This window comes from Oncorhynchus gorbuscha, linkage group LG10 (assembly GCF_021184085.1).
Source record: "Oncorhynchus gorbuscha isolate QuinsamMale2020 ecotype Even-year linkage group LG10, OgorEven_v1.0, whole genome shotgun sequence".
Classification (NCBI taxonomy): domain Eukaryota; kingdom Metazoa; phylum Chordata; class Actinopteri; order Salmoniformes; family Salmonidae; genus Oncorhynchus; species Oncorhynchus gorbuscha.
Window position 1 is genome coordinate 62,817,749 of NC_060182.1, and position 22,890 is coordinate 62,840,638.

The following is a 22,890-nucleotide window of genomic DNA, read 5'->3' on the forward strand; positions in this document are numbered from 1 at the left end:
AGGGGATGATGTCAAAAGGGCTGATATGGACAGAATGGTGAATCAATGTCTTATCTAATGGTCCTAAAGTAGGGAACTATTTGTAAATGCTTTGCTTGCTAAGTGCATTCCACTGGAGTGACTCTGATGATCTAGGGAACACGGAACAGGTAGTGAAATCAATTATGTCACATCGGGGAAGATTTATGCAGATTTATCTGGTAAAGAACAGTAATATGAATCATCGAGCAAGGAATGTTTAAATAAGAGAAAAATGGATTGGACCTAGAGCAATCGAGTATGTCTATACAGAGAGGATGATAAGGCATTTCGCTACACTACAAGCATTTCGCTACACTCGCATTAACATCTGCTAACCATGTGTATGTGACAAATACATTTGAAAAGTGATTTGATTTGGTTCATCTACATATTCTGTTCTATGATTGAAACGTGTCAGCTGATGAGCTTCGTGACTGTGTCTGCGTGGTGCGTCTCGCCACAATATTACCAGTCAATCATTATGGCATCTTTCCTTTCGCTTTACAAGAAGTTTCATACAAACACTCTCCCCGGGCGAGCTGGGATCAAAGGGAAAGCAGGGAGCCGGTTACAGACCACGAATAGACTGTCTCTGCAGCATTTGGCAGTAAGGCTACATCTGTTTATTGTTCTGAGTTCCCATGGCAAACTCCATCAACAGAAATGCAAATAACCCTTTACTACAGATACTGTATGTGTCCGCTTCTACAGGAGACAACTGATTTCATACACTCTGCACCTGAAACTGCCACATTCCCACAAAACCAATAACCAATAACATCAAAACATCCAAACTCATAATGAATTAATATATGAATCATATTATCACAGTCTTAACAATGGAAATCTCCTACGGGTAGAATAACACATAACATTAACTTCAGGGAACTAAACTGGAATGTATCTCCTAGGAAATCTCCAGCAAATACGCAAAACAAAGGTAGTTGAAACCTTGGCAAACATAAACCGGTAGGTCAATTGTACTATGGCCAATGGCCATGTATAGCTAGTTGTCCAGGGGCACAGCCTACTCTTTGCTTAAAACAACTACCCTTTCAGTAGTAGATAATGAAGACACCAGACAAAGACGACCGGTATACACACTCCCATAGAAGATCATTTGGGGATTTGAGAGCAGACTACTTTAACCATCCGTAGGAAACAACGATATTAGTGTCACAAAGAGGACCATCCTTCCCGTTGTTACAGTACAAACCCATTGTAAATTAGTCATAACCCATACCATAACCGTACGTGTGTTAATCAGGAGCACAGGTAGGCCTATAAGCTACAAGCGTAGGAGTGTAGGAGCAATCCTACAGTGTGAAGGGAAAACCACAGGTGTTGTGTTAGAATCCACTTCTCATTTATCATACAACCTGCTTGGCCCTGACTACACCCTCCCCCAGGCACTCACCACAACCTGGCTGTTACGCATCATACTGGAGATCCTGTCAGTACAGAGCCTAGTAAGACTATAGAGCAGTAGTACGCTCTGTGAGGCTCACAGTAAATGTTCCCTCGAAGTTGAGCAGATGCGTGGGAGCACAGCTCCCCAGGGACTGCTGTGCAGAAGAAAGATCAACCCCGGCAGATAAGCACCAGATTGAACTTTCTAGAGTTTTCCCCCTTAGCTAACACCATTAAGGTTTTCTCTTTACTGTGGGAATTGTGATCAAATCGACGCAATATTAGCCACTTTCAACGCAACATCCCGCTGTGAGAGATGTGGTTGCAGGCAGAAAACATCGGAGTAGGATTATATTGCATTCACAGGCAGGACTCAGACCTGTTCTCTACACAGACCGTTGCGCCATAACAGCAGTTGGCCTATGCAAATAGACCATTGCCATAATGCATCTGTGCCATTCACTTTGAAATGGGCTGTGTTTACAGCATGAGCGGTCGTGAGTAAATGCGCTTGTTTTGAGACCAAAGCGAGAGCTGCATGTAGCCACGTGTGCACATTTGCTCATATCCTTTGCTAGTTAAGAGAGTTTATAGCCCAGTTATAGATCATTTGTAGTCAGCAATGGTGGAGGGAATGCTTCCTACAGGAGCACAAAACATGTGCATTTCTAGCCATTTTTGAAAAACAAGTCAGGTAAAGAGCTTTAGGCTTGAATAAACTAAATAGCCAACAGCCAGAGGGCAGCATAATTGGTCTGATTCTCTGTTATAATGGTATGGGAATAATAATGCATTTTATTTTGTAAAGTGGTTTCTTGCATCAAACACAACAAAATTTCTAGTCACCTCCTTGTCTGAAGGACAAGTGGATAAACAGGTTCATGTCAAGCCCTGCATGTTTTTTTTTTCTTCAAAAGTCTCATGGAATGTAGGCCTACATTTAACACCACACATTGGCTGCTATTGTAGGCTGAATGATAGAACGGCTATTTCCATGTTATGGGATGCATTTTCTCCATTGTTTTTGTTGGTACTTTAGGCCACTCTGGTAGACCTACATTATAAATCATCCACAGTAGCCTACTTGACCACTGTCTGAAACTGTAACTTAAAGTGGGTACAGCATCAGTGTTCACACTAAACGTACGCTGGAAGTTGCATAGAATATTCACAACGTTCGAGTTTGCGCTCAGAAGACCTGAAATTTGCTCAGTGCCAAAACAACTTGAGGGAACATCGCTCATAACCAGAAGCTTTGATATAATGCCATTGTGTCAGTGAAGCAGGCATGCTGGGGGAGCATGTCTGTCCAAAACTTCAACTGGGATACACAGTGCAGTACTGGTTCAATTCCAATTAGCCGCAGGCTTGGAAATATAAAAGACAGGGACATAAACAAGATGCCGTAACTCAAAACTCACAAAGCACAGAAAGAAAGCAACTGCACCACAATCAGAGTGTCCCCTTTCTGTCACAAGGCACCATTTACAGTACATTACTGAAAGCAATCCATCAGTTCTATAGTATGATAAGCAGATCACTTATCTAAGCTGTAAGGCCGTGAATGTTTGGTCAAACGGACTATATGGGTCACATCTAAAACAGATACATCCCTTCCCACTATTCAACATTATGAGTGTGTGGCACTCTGTTTTGGATTGGTGTTCGGTCGTATAATTCCAGTATGGGTGGGCAGAAAAATGAAAGGGTGCTTGTTTTGTTGAAGAAATGATAGTGGGAACCACTGAAGGGCATGGATGATTAAGTTAATGTCGCTAACATTTGGGTGGATGCATGAGGGCCTGTGGCACAGTGCACTGGTATAGTATGTGACATGTCTTTGGTAATCCAAAACCATACATTCAAGCATGCTGGAGCCACGAGCTATACCTTTCTGGCTTTCGGTCTGGCAACTGTGCTACAATCCAAAATCATTACATATCCCCGTTCCTATAACTGCCTTGTATAGAATTTCAGCTGAGGACCATTTGAAACCTTGCATTGACAACTGTTTTGAGCCCAAGTGCCATTCAAAGTGGAGAAAAAATTATTGTGACACCTATACCTGATGATTGAGAATAGAGAACAGTACTAGGGTGCTATAAATAGGTTTGTTTGTATAGGGGTGTTGTTGACAGAGTACGGTAGAAGGTTTAGGATTTTTAAAGCATATCTCTGAAAACATATCTGAACAAAGCTATGTTACTGTACGTAAACTGAATGGTCTGTGTTTCTTTGACCTACGATGAACAAACAAACACAGGACAGAACGTAAGTCCACCTGACAGTCTGTGATGACAGTCACAAACTGGTGATGTCACTGCGGCATTGCGATGAAAAGTTACAGCAGCTCTCCTCTAACCTCAAGAACAGATAGGATCTGTTAGTGTACATTTACAGGGACTCTGAAAACGTCTTCTGTCTCAAATGTAATTTGCTGAACGAGTGCGTGCGTGCCTGCGTTTGTGCGCGTGAGTCTTATTCCTCCCTGGCTGGCCTGCAGGGATCACTGAGCTCAAGTTGATAGGATTGCACTGCATGGTCCTACGGGTGAAACAGGTTTCTGATCCACTATTCAAATATGATGTAAGGCTGGCCAGGCCACCTCCTCAGCCTAATACATGATCCACACTACATCATCATCATCACACCAGATTAGTCACTAGTCAAAGTTCAATGCTAAAACATCAAACGTGTATAAGGAAACTACACTTTCTCTGAATTAACGCATGCACACTTGCCAGGCCAGTTACACTGGAAAGCACCACGTTCGTGAGAGTCCCACCATAAGGGTTTCTAATGTATCTGTCTGACAGTGGAACCCAGTTAGGTTATGGTTGACTGTCATCATCTAGTAGGGAGAGTTGTTGGGGTGTGCTATGGAGTTTGGTTTATAATGGAAAACATGTGCAGTACACTTGCATAGCCATGAGGAGAGTCTATAGCTTTCTGAAAGTAATAGTATTTACACCACATAGCAACACAGACATCCAGGTTGCATAGATGCAAGTGTGACAGTGACTCTCTGCTGTTCGTGTTCAATGGTTCCTGCCCTGAATGCTGATTCCATGAAAGCTGTGGTATATCAGACCGTATACCACGGGTATTTGTACTGCTCTAATTACGTTTGTAACAAGTTAATAATAGCAATAAGGCTCCTCTGGGTTTGTGATATATGGCCGATATACCATGGATAAAGGTGTGGCACTCCACGTTGTGTCGGTCACACTTTACCCGAAAACATTACCGCCGCCTTAAGGATGGCATAATCATGAAATAACTGCCATGAACAATTAGCAGATGTCATAGCTGTTTATGTCACGTGATAAACCATGTATGGCTTCAAAACACATTGAGACACATTTCCTCAACCCCATCCAGACTGTTAAAAATGACAGACTGGACACTTAAATCCATCCAAACCATTTAAGAGCAAACAAACAATAAAACACAGTTTAACACAGGGCTATCCAACCCTGTTCCTTGAGAGATACTGTCTTCTAGGTTTTTCACTCCAACCCTAATCTAGCAGGATGGAGTGAATCTAACTGATTCTCATTAGCTGGAGGATAAACTGAATCAGGATATCTTACAACCAGGGTTGGAGTAAAAACCTACAGGAGGATGGCTCTCCAGGAAGATGGTTGGATAACCCTGGAGTAACATAAGCTTCCCATTTAAATGTTCACCTAATTTACCCCGTTACCCTTCTCACACCTTGTTATTGCCTTTCCCATTGTTATACTGCTGCTTGCTGGTAAATTCCCCATTACGTTGCACAGATGGAAGGATGTCGATCACGACCCAAACTTCAGATCAAACTTGTCTCCCTTCGAACAGTGACCAAAACCTGAGCAAGACCAGACTAGGTGAGCAGGAACTCGACACCTCACTAGTTTACCTATGCAAACTGCCACAAGAGAAAAGATACACTGCTTTGCGTTTAGAACGACATGAATACATCAAAAACGCATTCAGTCGACAAACACCTCAAGTGCAGTAATACACGTGAGACCATAATTGGAGGAATGAGTTTAACTTGAGAAACATATGTCTGGTCTAGTGGTGGTTTGTCACAGTATTAGCTATAGTGTTACCTGGAATACCATAGAGTTGTTATGTATTGTAGGCCTGACTGAAATACAGGATTAATTGGGACTGTAATCTATTATACTATAATATGCACATACAGTAAGTATTTGAGGAGCTCACTTTATCTTTATGAGAGTACAAATGGGAGAGTGCAGGTGGAGAATTAAACCCTAACTGCAGATTACCTGGCCTGATCCCAGATATGCTTGTGCTATCTTGCCAACTCCTCATGACTCATTGTTTTGCGTGAAAATTAAGCAGTTGGCAAGAATTCATGCTTTATCCAGCTCATCATATCAGATAGGCCCATTTCTGTTGAAATCCAGTAGCCAATCCCAACAACATTGCTAACCAACACACACACACACACACACACACACACACACACACACACACACACACACACACACACACACACACACACACACACACACACACACACACACACACACACACACACACACACACACACACACAATAGCTGTTGTAACACTGCAGATTATGATACATTAAAGTAGCCAGTTCTTATAATAACTGCACCCCATACAAGACAGTCAATCCCTATACAGGGATTTAAAACATGTTCTAAACTGGGTGGTTTGAGCCCTGAATGCTGATTGACTGACAGCTGTGGTATATCAGACCGTATACCAAAGGTATGACAAAACATTTATTTTTAATTAAGTTGTTAACCAGTTTATAATAGCAATACGGCACCTCAGGGGTTTGTGGAATATGGCCATTATACCACGGCTAGGGGCTGTATCCAGGCACTCTACGTTGCGTTGTGCTTAAGAACAGCCCTTAGCCTTGGTATATTGGCCATATACTACACCATCTCAGGCCTTATTGATTAAATATATTCTTAATCACATCTCTTATTGCAAATAGCCTGTTTTTCAATAAAATCCCCTATTATTGAATATGGAGATGAGCTTTAAGGCAAATAATCATACTGTTAAAATCAGTCAATTTGATTTGTTGTCAGAAGTATTACTCTGCCTGAGGTAGGCCTACCTGTATCATAGCCTAAATTGTGGCCTACATTTGAGCACCAAGCTGGCACTGACAGGTATCAATACAGGTAGCACTGCAGGGTAAGATATGTCATCCATTCTGTCATAATGGCATGACTCATTGGGGTAAATAAGGATAGGTTTGCCTATCTATTTTATGTCTTACCTTTAAGTGCGAGAGCTAGGCTACCTACATAAACAGTGTAGCCTGTTCAACAAATCAATGTGATAATAGGCCTACCCCAGTCCCCACACATTTTCATAAAGATTATAATTTACATGTTACTGCTGAAGCTGTCGAGCTCGTCGGCACCGGTACAGAACAATGGGTCGTCGATGCTCCCTGAGTCCTTGGAGCGTTTCTTCTTGAGTTTAAAGGACAGGAACCGTTTCTTCTTCTTTTTCTCCTCGCTCGGCGGGCTTGTAGGTAGAATATCACCGGGAAACGTCCCATCTTTGGGGCTGACAAGTCCGCGACTCGACCGTAATGGGCTTGAAGGCTCTCCATCTACATATGAAGTTGCATCTATAAATGTATTCTTTCCTCCGTCCTTGTTTACTTTATCCAGTGACTTTGTTTTATGAAACAAATTATTTATTTTAAATGTTCCAGATTTACTCATGGTTGCCCGAAATTATGCTTTTCAATTAAATCGATAATACATTGAATTGAAAATATTATACAGAAATCGAAATAAGAAACACAAAAAGTTGATGGAACCGATCCACGCAGACTATTTGCAAGCTATAGCAAGATTTTTTTTTAAACGCATGCCAAGTGGCCAAGAACGCATTTGCAAATGCGCAGGGAGCGCAGGTGATTAAAGTCTGTCTCAGTGGAACTCCTAAATCTCTTAACTCCTAAACTGCGGAGTGTCGTCTTCCGGTTTCGAAAAGGGTTCCAGCACACAGGTAGCCTTTCTTTTGTTCACTTTCAGAGCCACCCGCAGCTACAGTTAAAGGGTGCTCATATTTGAAAAAAAAAAAAAATAATTATGATGATTCATTTTCGTACATGAATCATACATTGCTCAAGCAGAACTGTATCCACATATCTGACAATATTGCAAATAGTAGGCAAAACTTTTTTTGTCCAAAGCCTTTTGTCCTTTACGTGTAGGCCTATGCCAATACGATACCAAAATATTTCAGTTATAAAGGGTGTTTGATTTGGACAAGAAAAAAATGGTATACTTTGTGTCTCACATAAAAATGTAGGCTATGCTATATACATCCAAACTGTGTCAAGTGGGCATTTTGTGGCATAATAGCCAAATGACTGGGCAAAACCTTTCTCAATAGTTGCATTTTATGCATGTTGGCCCTCCCTGCTGGCCATATTTGGAATGTTCAAGATCAAATTGATATATTTATTCACATGGCAGAATACAATTGAGATCTGGAAGAACCAGAGGACCAGTTTCCACACGAACTACAATGGCATGAAACAATCCAAATCGACCTCTATCCCCAACCATATTCACTTTAGGGGAGGATTTAAAATGCCATCTCCCTGCCTCGGCTCTGTCGCTCAGAGGCGGAGGAAGTCAATTATTTATCTGGATAGGCCAGAAAATGTGACACATCCAGTGGCGATTTTAGCATGTAAATCTTGGTGGGGCAAAGTTCCCATATTTGTTTTAGATGCATGCCAGCAAAGACACTACACAACACTAAACAATACATTAATTGCACTATACTGTAACGGCGACAAGCAGTGCCCACAAGCTGTTAGGGCCTACATAAAACTGTCCCCAACAGCAGAGCTTTCCTTCCAGCACAATGGCGTGAATCCTTACCACTGCTACACCTGGCTATCAGCGGAACCTTGTCTGGCAGCGAAACAATTAATTCAGCCTTGTTTATTACCTTTTTTTTAAAACAAAGCTGACATGTCTGACTTGCATAAACAAATGTGGTTTCTACTGACAATTGAGATGTACAAACTATGGCATAAGGGAACGATGAGCAGATAAGAGGCATTCCGTAATTTAGATTAAGACATTAATGAGCGATCTACAGCACTTTTGAAATGTACAGCGACCGAATGCAGAACATGGGCTGCTCTTACAGTTTTTTCCCTGTACACCAAGTCAGATCCGTAGGATAAATAAAGGGGGCATATAAGCAGACAGCTTTGTGGGTTGGCGCGCCCCCTTGGGTTGTGCCGTGGCGGAGAACTTTGTGGGCTATATTCGGCCATGTCTCCGGATGGTAAATTGGTGGTTGAAGATATCCCTCTAGTGGTGTGGGGGCTGTGCTTTGGCAAAGTGGGTGGGTTTATATCCTTCCTGTTTGGCCCTGTCCGGGGGAGTACTCGGATGGAGCCACAGTGTCTCCTGACCCCTCCTGTCTCAGCCTCCAGTATTTATGCTGCAGTAGTTTATGTGTCGGGGGGCTAGGGTCAGTTTGTTATATCTGGAGTACTTCTCATGTCCTATACAGTGTCCTGTGTGAATTTAAGTATGCTCTCTAATTCTCTCTTTCTCTCTTTCTTTCTCTCTCTCTCTCGGAGGACCTGAGCCCTAGGACCATGCCTCAGGACTACCTGACATGATGACTCCTTGCTGTCCCCAGTCCACCTGGCAGGGCTGCTGCTCCAATTTCAACTGTTCTGCCTTTGATTATTATTATTTGACCATGATGGTCATTTATGAACATTTGAACATCTTGGCTATGTTCTGTTACAATCTCCACCCGGCACAGCCAGAAGAGGACTGGCCACCTGGTTCCTGGTAGCCTGGTTCCTCTCTAGGTTTCTTCCTAGGTTTTGGCCTTTCTAGGGAGTTTTTCCTAGCCACCGTGCTTCTACACCTGCAATGCTTGCTGTTTGGGTTTTTAGGCTGGGTTTCTGTACAGCACTTTGAGATATCAGCTGATGTACGAAGGGCTATATAAATACATTTGATTTGATTTGATTTGAATAAAACCTCTTACAATATTAGACGATGACATTTCTCAAAAACAGGTTATAGACTACAGTACATGTGCAGCACCACAGTGTCAGAACAGTAACGTTAAGTGAAATTAGGAGGTGAAAATAGACCAAATTATTAGGGTGAGGCACATGTGCTACAAACAGCTTACTACACAACATACACTTAGTATTACTTTCTTAGCTACAGTATACATATCACCCTTGCATATTTTATGCAGCAGCATACAATACATTTTTGGACTCACCTTGGCTTGTGATATGCTCACTTAAACATGAGGGTGGTCCTAATTTATAGTGAATGCTATCTGGCTAAGGGATACTCCTTTCTCAAGTAAACGACCCTTTGTGAAGAGTTCCTAAGATCTGTGGTTCGTCATATAAGTTGAGAGGGGTGTATCTTGGCTATAAAATATATTTGATATTTTTCTGTAGTCACGTTTCAATGGTTCATTAGAGATAGCGCATCATTGAAAGTAAAAAAAGGCTATTGCAAAACTCTTATTATTATTAAAGATGTAGTTTAAGTATAACTCTGACTGGTGTGTAGTTTGTAACACTCCTCATTTGGTAAAGCAGAAAAATGCCACCACACATTCCCTGGATTTATGTTGGGAACTCCGAAGAGAAAAAAAACAGCCACTCCATTGAATAGCATGCTACTGGTTGCTTTGCAATGCTTGCAGTTAGTCACTGACTCCTTCCAAACGACTCATTGTTGAATTTGCGATTTACATTTACATTTACATTTACATTTAAGTCATTTAGCAGACGCTCTTATCCAGAGCGACTTACAAATTGGTGCATTCACCTTATGACATCCAGTGGAACAGCCACTTTACAATAGTGCATCTACATATTTTAAGGGGGGTGAGAAGGATTACTTTATCCTATCCTAGGTATTCCTTAAAGAGGTGGGGTTTCAGGTGTCTCCGGAAGGTGGTGATTGATTCCGCTGTCCTGGCGTCGTGAGGGAGTTTGTTCCACCATTGGGGAGCCAGAGCAGCGAACAGTTTTGACTGGGCTGAGCGGGAACTGTACTTCCTCAGTGGTAGGGAGGCGAGCAGGCCAGAGGTGGATGAACGCAGTGCCCTTATTTGGGTGTAGGGCCTGATCAGAGCCTGGAGGTACTGAGGTGCCGTTCCCCTCACAGCTCCGTAGGCAAGCACCATGGTCTTGTAGCGGATGCGAGCTTCAACTGGAAGCCAGTGGAGAGAGTGGAGGAGCGGGGTGACGTGAGAGAACTTGGGAAGGTTGAACACCAGACGGGCTGCGGCGTTCTGGATGAGTTGTAGGGGTTTAATGGCACAGGCAGGGAGCCCAGCCAACAGCGAGTTGCAGTAATCCAGACGGGAGATGACAAGTGCCTGGATTAGGACCTGTGCCGCTTCCTGTGTGAGGCAGGGTCGTACTCTGCGGATGTTGTAGAGCATGAACCTACAGGAACGGGCCACCGCCTTGATGTTAGTTGAGAACGACAGGGTGTTGTCCAGGATCACGCCAAGGTTCTTAGCGCTCTGGGAGGAGGACACAATGGAGTTGTCAACCGTGATGGCGAGATCATGGAACGGGCAGTCCTTCCCCGGGAGGAAGAGCAGCTCCGTCTTGCCGAAGTTCAGCTTGAGGTGGTGATCCGTCATCCACACTGATATGTCTGCCAGACATGCAGAGATGCGATTCGCCACCTGGTCATCAGAAGGGGGAAAGGAGAAGATTAATTGTGTGTCGTCTGCATAGCAATGATAGGAGAGACCATGTGAGGTTATGACAGAGCCAAGTGACTTGGTGTATAGCGAGAATAGGAGAGGGCCTAGAACAGAGCCCTGGGGGACACCAGTGGTGAGAGCGCATGGTGAGGAGACAGATTCTCGCCACGCCACCTGGTAGGAGCGACCTGTCAGGTAGGACGCAATCCAAGCGTGGGCCACGCCGGAGATGCCCAACTCGGAGAGGGTGGAGAGGAGGATCTGATGGTTCACAGTATCGAAGGCAGCCGATAGGTCTAGAAGGATGAGAGCAGAGGAGAGAGAGTTAGCTTTAGCGGTGCGGAGCGCCTCCGTGATACAGAGAAGAGCAGTCTCAGTTGAATGACTAGTCTTGAAACCTGACTGATTTGGATCAAGAAGGTCATTCTGAGAGAGATAGCGGGAGAGCTGACCAAGGACGGCACGTTCAAGAGTTTTGGAGAGAAAAGAAAGAAGGGATACTGGTCTGTAGTTGTTGACATCGGAGGGATCGAGTGTAGGTTTTTTCAGAAGGGGTGCAACTCTCGCTCTCTTGAAGACGGAAGGGACGTAGCCAGCGGTCAGGGATAAGTTGATGAGCGAGGTGAGGTAAGGGAGAAGGTCTCCGGAAATGGTCTGGAGAAGAGAGGAGGGGATAGGGTCAAGCGGGCAGGTTGTTGGGCGGCCGGCCGTCACAAGACGCGAGATTTCATCTGGAGAATTTCCAACTTGTTGTGTAATCTTTATGTCCAATGGCCGATGAGCACCGATACGTTTTATCTATAATTCCTCTTTATTATTTCTCTTCACATGACAAGGATTAAAAATGATATCCCAGGAGATGTTGATTCATGATGATGACTGCAAGCGAAGACTTTGAAAGTAAGATGTTGACATGATCAGTCCAATCAAAGCTACTGTACGTATAACTTGCTTTTACGTCATGTTATCTGTGGTCAATGACCTTGAACCTTCTTGGAAGGGCACTTGTAATATTACTCTATGGCAGGATCCAAAGGGTGGAAATTTTGGATGCCTATCTTTACTAAGGATGTAAACTTGGTGGCAACTTAGTGTTCCCATGAGTGACAGAACATTGAGCCAATCACGGCGCAATGCTCCTATTTTTTGCTGGCTCGTCCCACCAACATAGAAAGCACTGAGTTGGGCTGAAACACTTGCATTTTGGAGCTGCCTTACTCAATGAAACAAAAAAGAGACCATGTTTGTATGCGGCTTTATTAACTCAATTATATATATATATTTTCTTTACATTGTCTGCAAACTGATATGTGACACGTAATAATGCCAAAATAACATGTAAAATAGGGAAGCCCCAAAAAATAAATATATGTATATTTATATATATATATTTATTTATTGCTAAAAATGTGGGGCTCAAGACAAGTGGGGCTCTGCCCCACCTGCCTTGAATTACGGGTCGCCACTGGACACATCGCTCCCTATGGCTGTGAAACCTGACACTTCAAGTCTGCTCTGCAGACAGAGTGGTAGCGGAGTGCAGACAGATGAGTTCTTCTGGCACTATTAGGCGGTGGTTCTCAAACCTTTACTCAACGATCCCCAGATATTTCATGTATTTGATTTATTCCACAGATAGCACATAATTCAATTTGTCAAGCCCTTGACTATGTGAATCAGTTGAGCTACTTCAGGGCTACTACAACAACATTGTGAAACATCTGGGGTTCCCTGAGAAGAGGTTTGAGAACCACTGCTGTAAGCCACTGGACCCTATGAAGTTCACAGAGTGCATTGCACACCGAAATATCAGTCAGAACCGGTCCAGAACCACTCAAAATCTCCCAAATAGACGACTGAATATCTAAGAGGTTAGTACTATTAGTACAAGCAAGATGGTAAAAACTCTATTGAGCCTGTCAGAGGGCAAGATGGAGCTATTGTCGCAGTGCCTATTCCCATCATATCCTTTCAGACCTTATGCCTAGAATGTTGGGCCTAAGGGTTAATGTATGTCAATTCAAATGTCAATTCATGTTCATGTGCAACTGAAAATGCTCAAACTACCAATTGAGAGTTTGATTTGAATATGAAGATGTCAGTGGGTGTGTGTAGGCATGTGTCTTTGAACACAGGCGAGATGTAGATATGCAGGCATGAGATCAAAAAAGAGAGAACAGATAAGCAGAGATAAGATCATCTGTGCAGAAGCTAGTAGCTGTGACACCGTGAGGTTTCCACCTCCCAGGAGAGACACAGCCAACCACACTGAACCTCTCGATCCTGACCCCCACACACAGTGACTTCTGTCTGCAGAGATCATAAGGTAGCCAAACTAGTCTCTGTACACAGACCGTTGCATCAGGTAATATACCAACGCTAGCATACATTGCTCCAATGTCTGGGATATCCGAGACAATAGCCTAACAGGAGTACTCTCAAATCAAGTTAATATATCTGGGCATCCTAGCTTACAAGATTGACCAGGCTTTGCCTGATTTGATTTAGAAGGCTATATTTTGGGCTTAACCTGACCAGAACATTTTTCATCAACTGTTTTGTATCCCAGCAACCTGTCCTCTCAAGGGCTTGTCTACAGGTATGTACTGATAACTTATGAAGAGTATTTGAAATAAACTGGTTCTTAGTTACATCGGAAATAATGTCTAGTAATGAATGGGGCTTGTAAAACGTTTGACGAACCAAAATAGTGTTATTTCTCACACACACATGCACAACCCCTGTTCGCTGACTCATACACTGACACACTACAGACATTCCCTTCCTTGAGCCTGCAACCTGGTCTCAGAGCATTTCATATTATTCTGTACGTAAATCCGGGACACCCCATTGAGCATTATATGTTGCGTTTTGTATGGTATATATTCATTTGTGGACTTACATTACCCATTTTGTATGATATGTTACAAATAACAATTCGTATTACATGTTCGCAAAATTTGCTAAACATGCAATATGTTACAAATTTGCAAAATGTATGACATGTCATGAATTCTAGCTTGGTGGCTAACGTTAGCTGACTTTCCATTACATAGACTGTCCAGGGGAATCCAGGTGAAAGCTACTGTATAATCCACTTCAGTCTGTGTAGATGAAGGGGAGGAGACAGGTTAAAGAAGGATTTTTAAGCTTTGAGGCAGACAATTGGGACATGGATTGTGTATGTGTGCCAGAGGGTGGTGAACCATCAAGACAAACTATTTACATACATATCCCAGAAGAAAGAAATGATCTCACTCCAATACATTTTAATAGAAAGTTAGAAAAAATATATAAGATCTTGCTACCATGGAAAGGAAAATACCTGTCTGTGGAAAAATCACCCTGATTAACTTTTTAGTCGTTTCACAGTTAACCTAGTTGATTAAGGTTTTGCCTACACCTAGTGACCTGCTTTTTAAATTATATGAACAAAAAATATTCCATTTGATTTGAAATGGCAAGCCAGACAAAATTAAAATGGCCTATTTATATAACAAACATGAATTCAGATAGCAGAAAATATTACATATTAAAGCATTCGACCTCTTGGTAAAGGCATCAGTCATACAAAAGTTAGACTTGTATCCAAAATGGTTCCCTAGTAAATTAGTAAGAATATATCACCCCATGTTCAAGAATGGCCTTTTTCCCTTTATTCAGATGACAACTGCTCACTTTCCATTATTTATTTATTTTTTAAACAAGCCTTAGAAAGTTGGTTGCAATTTCAGTTTAATACACCTGAAAAGACATAACAAATAAAACAACAAATATACTTATTCATAAAACATTTTTTTTTATAATTTCTGTAAATGATATCATAAATAGGACTGGTGGAGTTATGTCAGCTAACACAGACATATCGAAATGTTTGCTCTACCCAAAATTGCAACCGACTAATTGCAGCATTACCAAGTGGAAGGGGAAAAATAAAGGAACTTGTCTGTCGGCCCTGCATTAAAGACCAAAAATGGCTAAAGAAAATTGTGATAAATAAAAATATATACCAATTTAATTTAAGGACCAAATAATTGACAGCTGTGCCATATAAATGGCTAAATAGTTGGGAAGAGATTTTCGACGTACTGATTCCATGGCACATGGTTTATGAATTGACACGCAAAACAACGCTGATTCAAAATGTTTTTATCAAAATTATTATACAAAATTCTTGCAACCAATAGAATGTTATATATATGGGGGATACAATCTTCCCAGCTCTGCAGATTTTGCTGCGAGGAGGTACAGTCATTAGATCATTTATTTTGGTATTGTCCATACGTAGCTCGTTTTTTGGTCACAGCTCCAGGAATGACTGAAGAATTGCAACATTTACCTAGAACTAACGCTGCAGATAGCATTACTGGGTGATTTGAAAAGTCATAGTCAATCGATCAATAATATAATAATTACTTTAGCAAAAAAATGTATCTTTAATTTACAATCTGTAGAAGCTATGAGAATAGAAAGGTTCAGTACTTTTCTGAAGCACAGTCTAAAAATATATTGAAAATAGAAATCCAAAATGGATGGTGTTGAGAGATAGATGGGAGGGGTTGAATTGAGCTGAAGGGTGGGACTAATAATAACAAGGTAACCAATGTAAAACATACGGGGTCTGTAAAATGTATATAGGTTCAGAAATGTTGTGAAATAGCACAGTTACAAATAGAAATCAAACTGGATGGACATCAGAAATAGAGGACGGACTAAAAACAAACAAAATATATACATTGTAAAAAGATTGTGTCTGTAAAATGTGTATAGTATGTATAAACTGAAGGTAGAAGCCTAAGTGTTATTGTTTACTAGTTTACACCAATTGGGGGAGGGGTGGTAGGCTTTGCTAGGAATAATAAAGGTGGATTCTTAAAAAAGTGTGTATGTGTATGTATGTATATATATGTGTATGAATGGTGTTCGTAATGTTTTGAACACTCAGTGTGTGTAGGCTCCCTGTTTGAGCTTCGGTTAGACAGAGGCTGTGCGGACTCAAGGGGAGGCTGTGCGGTCTTGCCCTCTACCTGTGTCTGTTCAGATAGGACAGGTTAAGTTGACACAGAGGTTATTTATTTTGGGATATTGCCTGTGTATATCCATGAATATTTGCTCAATCTACTTGTATATTTGGTATAATATGACACTTTCCCCATTTAATCACTGCCACGCCCTGACCTTAGTTCCTTTTTATGTCTCTATTTTGGTTTGGTCCGGGCGTGAGTGGGGGTGGGCATTCTATGTTGTTTTTCTATATTTTCTATATGTTTGGCCTGGTATGGTTCCCAATCAGAGGCAGCTGTCCTTCGTTGTCTCTGATTGAGAACCATACTTAGGTAGCCTGTTCCCCCCTGGTGTTTGTGGGTAGTTGTTTTCTGTTTTGTGTCTGCATCAGACACAACTGTTTCAGTTTAGTTCGTTCTCTTTGTTGTTTTGTTAATCAGTGTTCAGTTCCATTAATAAGAGTATGAACACGTACCACGCTGCACTTTGGTCCTCTCCAACAGCCGTGACAATCACCAAGACCTGGAAATAAATCTACACTCTGAGCACTTCAACCTGCCATGCCTTCTGCTGATTACAGGCCCTTACCACTGCTACAAGGTCTATATTTTACAATTACATAATCCAAAGGTGTTGTAGACAAAATAATGAAAAGGGCTGTCTGGTACCCTCAATAAATAGACAAAGATTTGTAGTTGAACAAATAATTGCACAAATATGTATTTAAAAAAAAATGAGACTGGACTTGAAAAAAATTGCACGACCTGTTCTACTTTGGACCTGACTTGAGAGGATCCGCAATGAATCACATCACATTCCAAGGCACGTGCAAATCCTCGAGCACTACGAGCACATTCATTCGTAACCGTTCTTAGATGATTGAGAGATTAATGTCTTCACACTGTGGATCAGCACTATTGTGACACTGAGCACAGAGAATCTTGCAATTAATTGCGTTTAAATGGCTGTCGGTGAGATACAGAGTGTGGTTGGGAAGCTAAATAGGAACAGGAACAGGAACATGTATTGTGAAAGACGGAAGTGTCTTTTAACATAGCACGTGTGTAACATGTGAGTGGTAGCATGACAATATCTCACCGTAGTCAGATTGTTCCTCATACAGTATGTCACTGTACATCTCTACAGCTATTATCCATTATAAATAGCTACAGTACTTGGGTAATATAGTGTAGTTACCAAATGCTTTTCACAATTTGTCTTTTCGGTGTTTATCATTCTTATCAAACAGAAGTCATGAGAGTCATGATAATACCGTGTGGAGAGCTGATTCTCGATGTGCTTGCAAGCAGGCTTCACTGGCATCATGTTGACCTGTTTTAGGCACATCAGTGTTGATGTGGGAACAGATGTGAGATGCTGTGTACAATGTGTCTTAGTATCTCTAGCCTTGGGTCTGATAAGGATTTGATCAGTGCTTTAGATCAGACAAATGCAGTTGTTAAACACCTACACGTGCCTTGATGTACTCTCGGTCACAACAGAAAATGGGGTCATTCACAACCAACGGATGTTCTCAAGCTCTCAGACATGTTGGTTTTTCAGTAAATAGGGTTTGCACTCCGCACTTTCACTGCTGTATGTGTAAAATAGGACATGTCACATTGAAGCTACAGACAATAGTTCACAGTTACTGTGATGTTTATATCTTTTCTTTTTGTCATGGACTTGATTGTACATCATGACATTCAATAACTAAATCATGATAGAAGGCCTACTATTTTCTGCAGAAATATATTTTTTCTCCACAGGTGATAAACATGGAGGTGCATAATGCGCCGCAAACAGATGAGTATGATTATTATGACCCAAAAGACTACACTGAAGGTTATCCTGATGAAAGTGGAACAGAATATATCTGTAACCTGAATCTCAACCGTGATATGGAGATAGTCATACAGACCTACGTTCATTCCTTCATCTGTGCATTCGGTCTCTGTGGCAATGCGTTGGTGATTGTCACATATGCCTTCTACAAGAAAGCCAAGACCATGACGGACGTGTACCTTCTGAACGTGGCTGTGGCAGATCTGCTGTTCATCGTGACCCTGCCACTCATCATCTACAATGAGCAGCATGACTGGAGCATGGGCTCAGTGGTCTGCAAGGTACGGGCTTGATGCAGTTCCTAATAAAGCTCCTGATGTTTCAATGTCGTTCATGTTACAGTGAAGTCAGAGGCAGATGTCAACATTGCATGGAATTATAAGAATATGTTGTTCATTCTCTAAGGCCCTACGAGGAGCCTACAGCATCAACCTGTACAGTGGCATGCTCCTGCTGGCCTGCATCAGTGGAGACCGCTACATCTCCATCGTCCAGGCCAGGCGCTCCTTCGGCCTCCGCTCCCGGACCCTGATCTACAGCCGCCTCATCTGCACAGCCATCTGGGCTCTGGCCATAGCCCTGTCTATCCCCACAGTCATCTACAACGAGCGGGTTGAGGAGACCAACCGGTTGGGAGAGACTATTGCTGTGTGCCAGGCTCAGTTTGAAAGTAACAAGACCGCCCGGCTGATAAAGGTGCTGGTACCCAGTCTGCAGATGACCATGGGGTTCTTCCTGCCCATCCTGGTCATGGTCCTCTGTTATGCCAGCATCATCTGGTCCCTCCAGAGGGCCCACAGCACCCAGAGGCACAAGGTTCCAGTATCCACCAAAGTTCCAGTCATAGAATTAGAATGTTTCATTGTATGAATACAGTCAATGTTTCTTATAGGGTCAATTAAGTTTCTTGTTGTTTCGTCTCTTACTTAAGGCAGTGCGTGTGGTCCTAGCTGTGGTTGTGGTCTTCATCGTGTGCCACTTGCCCTACAACATGGCCCTGCTCTACCACACAGTGGCTCTGTTCCAGCAGAGGGAGTGTGAGGAGGAGAAGGTCATCCTCACTACCCTCACCACCACCAGGAGCGTGGCCTACCTCCACTGCTGCCTCAACCCCATCCTGTACGCCTTCGTCGGGGTCAAGTTCAGGAACCACTTCAAGAAGATCCTGGTGGATCTGTGGTGCCTGGGCAGGAAGTACATCTACCCCTCGGGTCGCTCCTCACGCATGACCTCTGACCTCTATATCCCAGCTCGCAAGTCCACTGACGGATCCAACAATGAGAATGGCTCCTCATTCACCATGTGAAGATGGGAGTAGGTTGAGATTGCCTCCAACTACAGGAAGTCCAGTAGTGACTGTTATTATGAGCATTTGATTGATGCTGTAGCTACAGTACATAGTATTTGTAACATGGATGCGGATAATTACGTATTGAAATTGCTCTAATGACCAATATTCCTCTTTGCTTATCAATGCCAATTTGTTTCACAGCATGATTTTTGTCAAAATATAGCCAAGAATGACTAAAACATAAAAACAATAGAATAAAAATGTACTGGATGCAATCTAATAGAATACAATGACACTATGTGTCTTTAAAGTAAATGTATTTGTCTAGAAAATATATCATCTCTCTTAAAAATAACTCTAAAATACAAATAAGCATTCACTAGTTCCATGGGATGTTTTGCATAAACCAGTCTTTCAGTAAAAGTAATTTGGTGCCAAAGGGGAGCTTTCCAAATGAAAGTGTGTTTGGGCTACGGAGAGATACAAAATGGTGCAGTTTGAGGCAATATGGTGGAGAGTGATGCTGGAGATGGCGGTGTGAGCAGGTGTGATGTTGCCATTTGTATGTGTAAGTTTTGTTTTGTATTGTTATTTAAAAAAAATATGTATACAGTACCAGTCAAAGGTTTGGACACAGCTACCCATTCAATGGTTTTTCTTTATTTGTACTATTTCTACATTGTATAATAAAAGTGAAGACATCCCAATTATGAAATAGCACATATGGAATCATGTAGTAACCAAAAAAGTGTTAAACTAACATATATTTTATATTTGAGATTTTTCAAAGTAGCCACCCTTTGCCTTGATGAAAGCTTTGCACAAATCTTTAACTGTACTGGTTACATGAATTCAGGTTATTTCCAGGGATACACAACATCCTGAAATATATGTAGATATCTTTGTTAGAAATAATACTATATTTCCCTTGACGGAGTGTTGCTGAATTTAATAAATGCTTCAACTTACCTCACTCTCCCCTGAACCTTGGAATACAGTATACTGTATTTACAAATGCAAGCATAGTACTGTTATGCTGGTGAATGAGGACCCAAAAGCGACTTAACAGAAACAGAGTCTTTATTCCAGTCTTAAACAAAAGCGATAATCCTGGAAATCTCTCAGGTAAAGTCAAAACAGGAAAACTGAAATCCTCTAGTCAGTAGAGGGGAACTACTGGAGACGCGACCACAGACTGCAGGTCGCTTCGGGAAGTCCCAGGCCGTAGCTGATCTAGACACCTGCTCAAACGCAGCATCTGAAGAAGGCAAAAACACGACAGGGCGGAACAAGGACACAGAACAGCAAACATCAAACAAGGATCCGACAAGGACAGACGCAGAAACAGAGAGAGAAATAGGGACTCTAATCAGAGGGCAAAATAGGGAACAGGTGTGAAAGAGTAAATGAGGTAGTTAGGAGAATGAGGAACAGCTGGGAGCAGGAAAGGAACGATAGAGAGAGAGAGAGAGAGAGAGAGGGAGAGAGGGAGGGGGAGAGAGAGGGATAGAAAGAGGGAAAGAACCTAATAAGACCAGCAGGGGGAAACGAATAGAAGAGGAAGCACAAGGACAAGACATGACAATATATGACAAAACATGACAAGTACTCTCCCTTCTCTGTGCCCATAATCCCTACAAGACACATTAAGACCTTCCACTTTATTTTGTTAACATCCTGTTTTCTGTTATCTTTATAAGCTTTTCAGGTAAGACACTTTTCAACAACAAAGAGAGTTTTGGTTTGAACAAAATTAGAGGGTAAGAGAAAATAAAACAACTTCAGACTAAGTTTCCACATGAAAGCGTTCGAGGATGAGCAGAGTCAATAGGCATAGATAGAGTGGAGGAAGGGAAGCTAAAAGTGGAGACGACAACGCAGCTGTACAACTGTGGTATAATTGGAATGAATTCATAATAGGAGAAGGTCTACAGTATTTGTGTCACAGACGCCTCCTGTAATGCTCTTAAACATCTAATAAACTCTAATGATGACACACTTCAACAAAATCTAATCATATAGACAGTCACAGCATCCTTAGGCTGCTTCAGATACATACTCATTGTGAATAGGGTATTTTTGGCTGATTTCAGGTTTTCATGACAATCGGTGTATTATATGAGGTATAGATTCTATCACAGTGTATTATATATATATATATTATATATGGAAGCTAGCCAGAAGCTAGCCAGAAGCTAGCCACTGGCTAACGTTAGTATTCAGCTAACCATGGTTGGTGGTCATCAACTATCATTTAGCTCGAAAATCTATCGGCAGTTTTGTACAACACGACTCAGACCAGAGCATACCTATTTGCTCTCCATATCCCCGGATTTCTACTGCAAGCTCTGGACATTTATACCTGGATCTCACAGCTACTCTCTCTGCAAACCAGAATTTGTAAGGTACTGGTTGAATGAAACAGACAGAGGCCCAGCTAAAATAGTCAAAATGTTTATTCACGAGAGGGCTGGTTCGTTGTACAAAGCCATTCATTTTATACTAGCTCCTTACGCACATACTTTCGCACACAAACAGACTCCTTATGCACATACTTTCACACACAAACAGAAGGTATCCTACGCACATACTGTCCCACTACCCAGCCGACAAAGATTAGGGGAGGCCGTGAGAATCACTCCCCGTCCTCCATCAAGATAGGGAGACCGTGGGAAGTACTTCCCGTCCTTTCCCCAATCTCTCAGAGGCCCCTAGCCAGGTCGGCACCAAATTCTGTTAAGACAGCCTGTGTTTAAGATACTATAAAGATATATTGTACAGATCTATTGCTTTACCCTAATTCTGACTAAAACTACACATTTATTATAATTTCACTGACCAACATTTATTATAATTTCACTGACTAAAACTACACACATCATTAATAATAATTTTATGATTCTAATCAATTTCATACAAATAAATGATTTCAGGGTGGAATATTCTAATCATTCATTTAAACATTTAAATTGCATCAACAATATCTCTCTCATCATCACTCAATGCCTAGGTTTACCTCCTCTGTATTCACATCTTACCATACCTTTGTCTGTACATTATACCTTGAAGCTATTTTATTCTTTTACTCTCTGTTCTGGACGTCCAAGACGACCAATTCTCATAGCTTTTAGCCATACCCTTATCCTACTCCTCCTCTGCTCCTCTGGTGATGTAGAGGTGAATCCAGGCCTTGCAGTGCCTAGCTCCATTCCTATTTCCTAGGCGCTCTCTTTTGATGACTTCTGTAACCGTAATAGCCTTGGTTGCATGCATGTTAACATTAGAAGCCTCCACCCTAAGTGTGTTTTATTCATTGCTTTAGCACACTCTGCCAACCCGGATGTTCTAGCTGTGTCTGAATCCTGGCTTAGGAAGACCACCAAAAACTCTGAAATCTCCATCCCTAACTACAACATTTTCAGACAAGATAGAACGGCCAAAGGGGGCGTTGTTGCAATCTACTGCAGAGATAGCCTGCAGAGTTCTGTCCTACTATCCAAGTCTGTACCCAAACAATTTGAACTTCTACTTTTAAAAATCAACCTCTCTAAAAACAAGTCTCTCACCGTT

At 41.9% G+C, this 22,890-nt stretch overlaps 2 protein-coding genes across 2 annotated transcripts in view; one reads left to right on the top strand and one right to left on the bottom strand.

Annotated features, from left to right (window-relative positions):
* Nucleotides 1-7,338, bottom strand: part of LOC124046330 — a 59,657-nt gene extending 52,319 nt beyond the window's left edge. Inside the window, exon 1 of the mRNA XM_046366595.1 lies at nucleotides 6,819-7,338. Within this exon, the coding sequence (XP_046222551.1) occupies nucleotides 6,819-7,162 (344 nt within the window). The 5' untranslated portion in view covers nucleotides 7,163-7,338. The remainder of the gene's footprint in view (nucleotides 1-6,818) is intronic.
* Nucleotides 7,339-13,517: 6,179 nt separating this feature from the next.
* On the top strand, nucleotides 13,518-19,968 carry LOC124045224 (C-C chemokine receptor type 6-like). Its single transcript, XM_046364497.1, has 4 exons — nucleotides 13,518-13,779; nucleotides 17,954-18,310; nucleotides 18,435-18,845; nucleotides 18,961-19,968. Exons 2-4 carry the CDS (start codon nucleotides 17,963-17,965, stop codon nucleotides 19,333-19,335), a joined length of 1,134 nt encoding a protein of 377 aa, XP_046220453.1. The 5' UTR covers nucleotides 13,518-13,779; nucleotides 17,954-17,962; the 3' UTR covers nucleotides 19,336-19,968.
* Nucleotides 19,969-22,890: the final 2,922 nt, after the last annotated feature.

Coding starts and splice junctions, on each gene's coding strand:
- LOC124045224 (XM_046364497.1), top strand. CDS start 17,963: ATGGAGGTGCATAATGCGCCGCAAACAGATGAGTATGATTATTATGAC. Junction 18,311..18,434: donor TGGGCTCAGTGGTCTGCAAG/GTACGGGCTTGA, acceptor TCATTCTCTAAG/GCCCTACGAGGAGCCTACAG. Junction 18,846..18,960: donor ACAGCACCCAGAGGCACAAG/GTTCCAGTATCC, acceptor CTCTTACTTAAG/GCAGTGCGTGTGGTCCTAGC.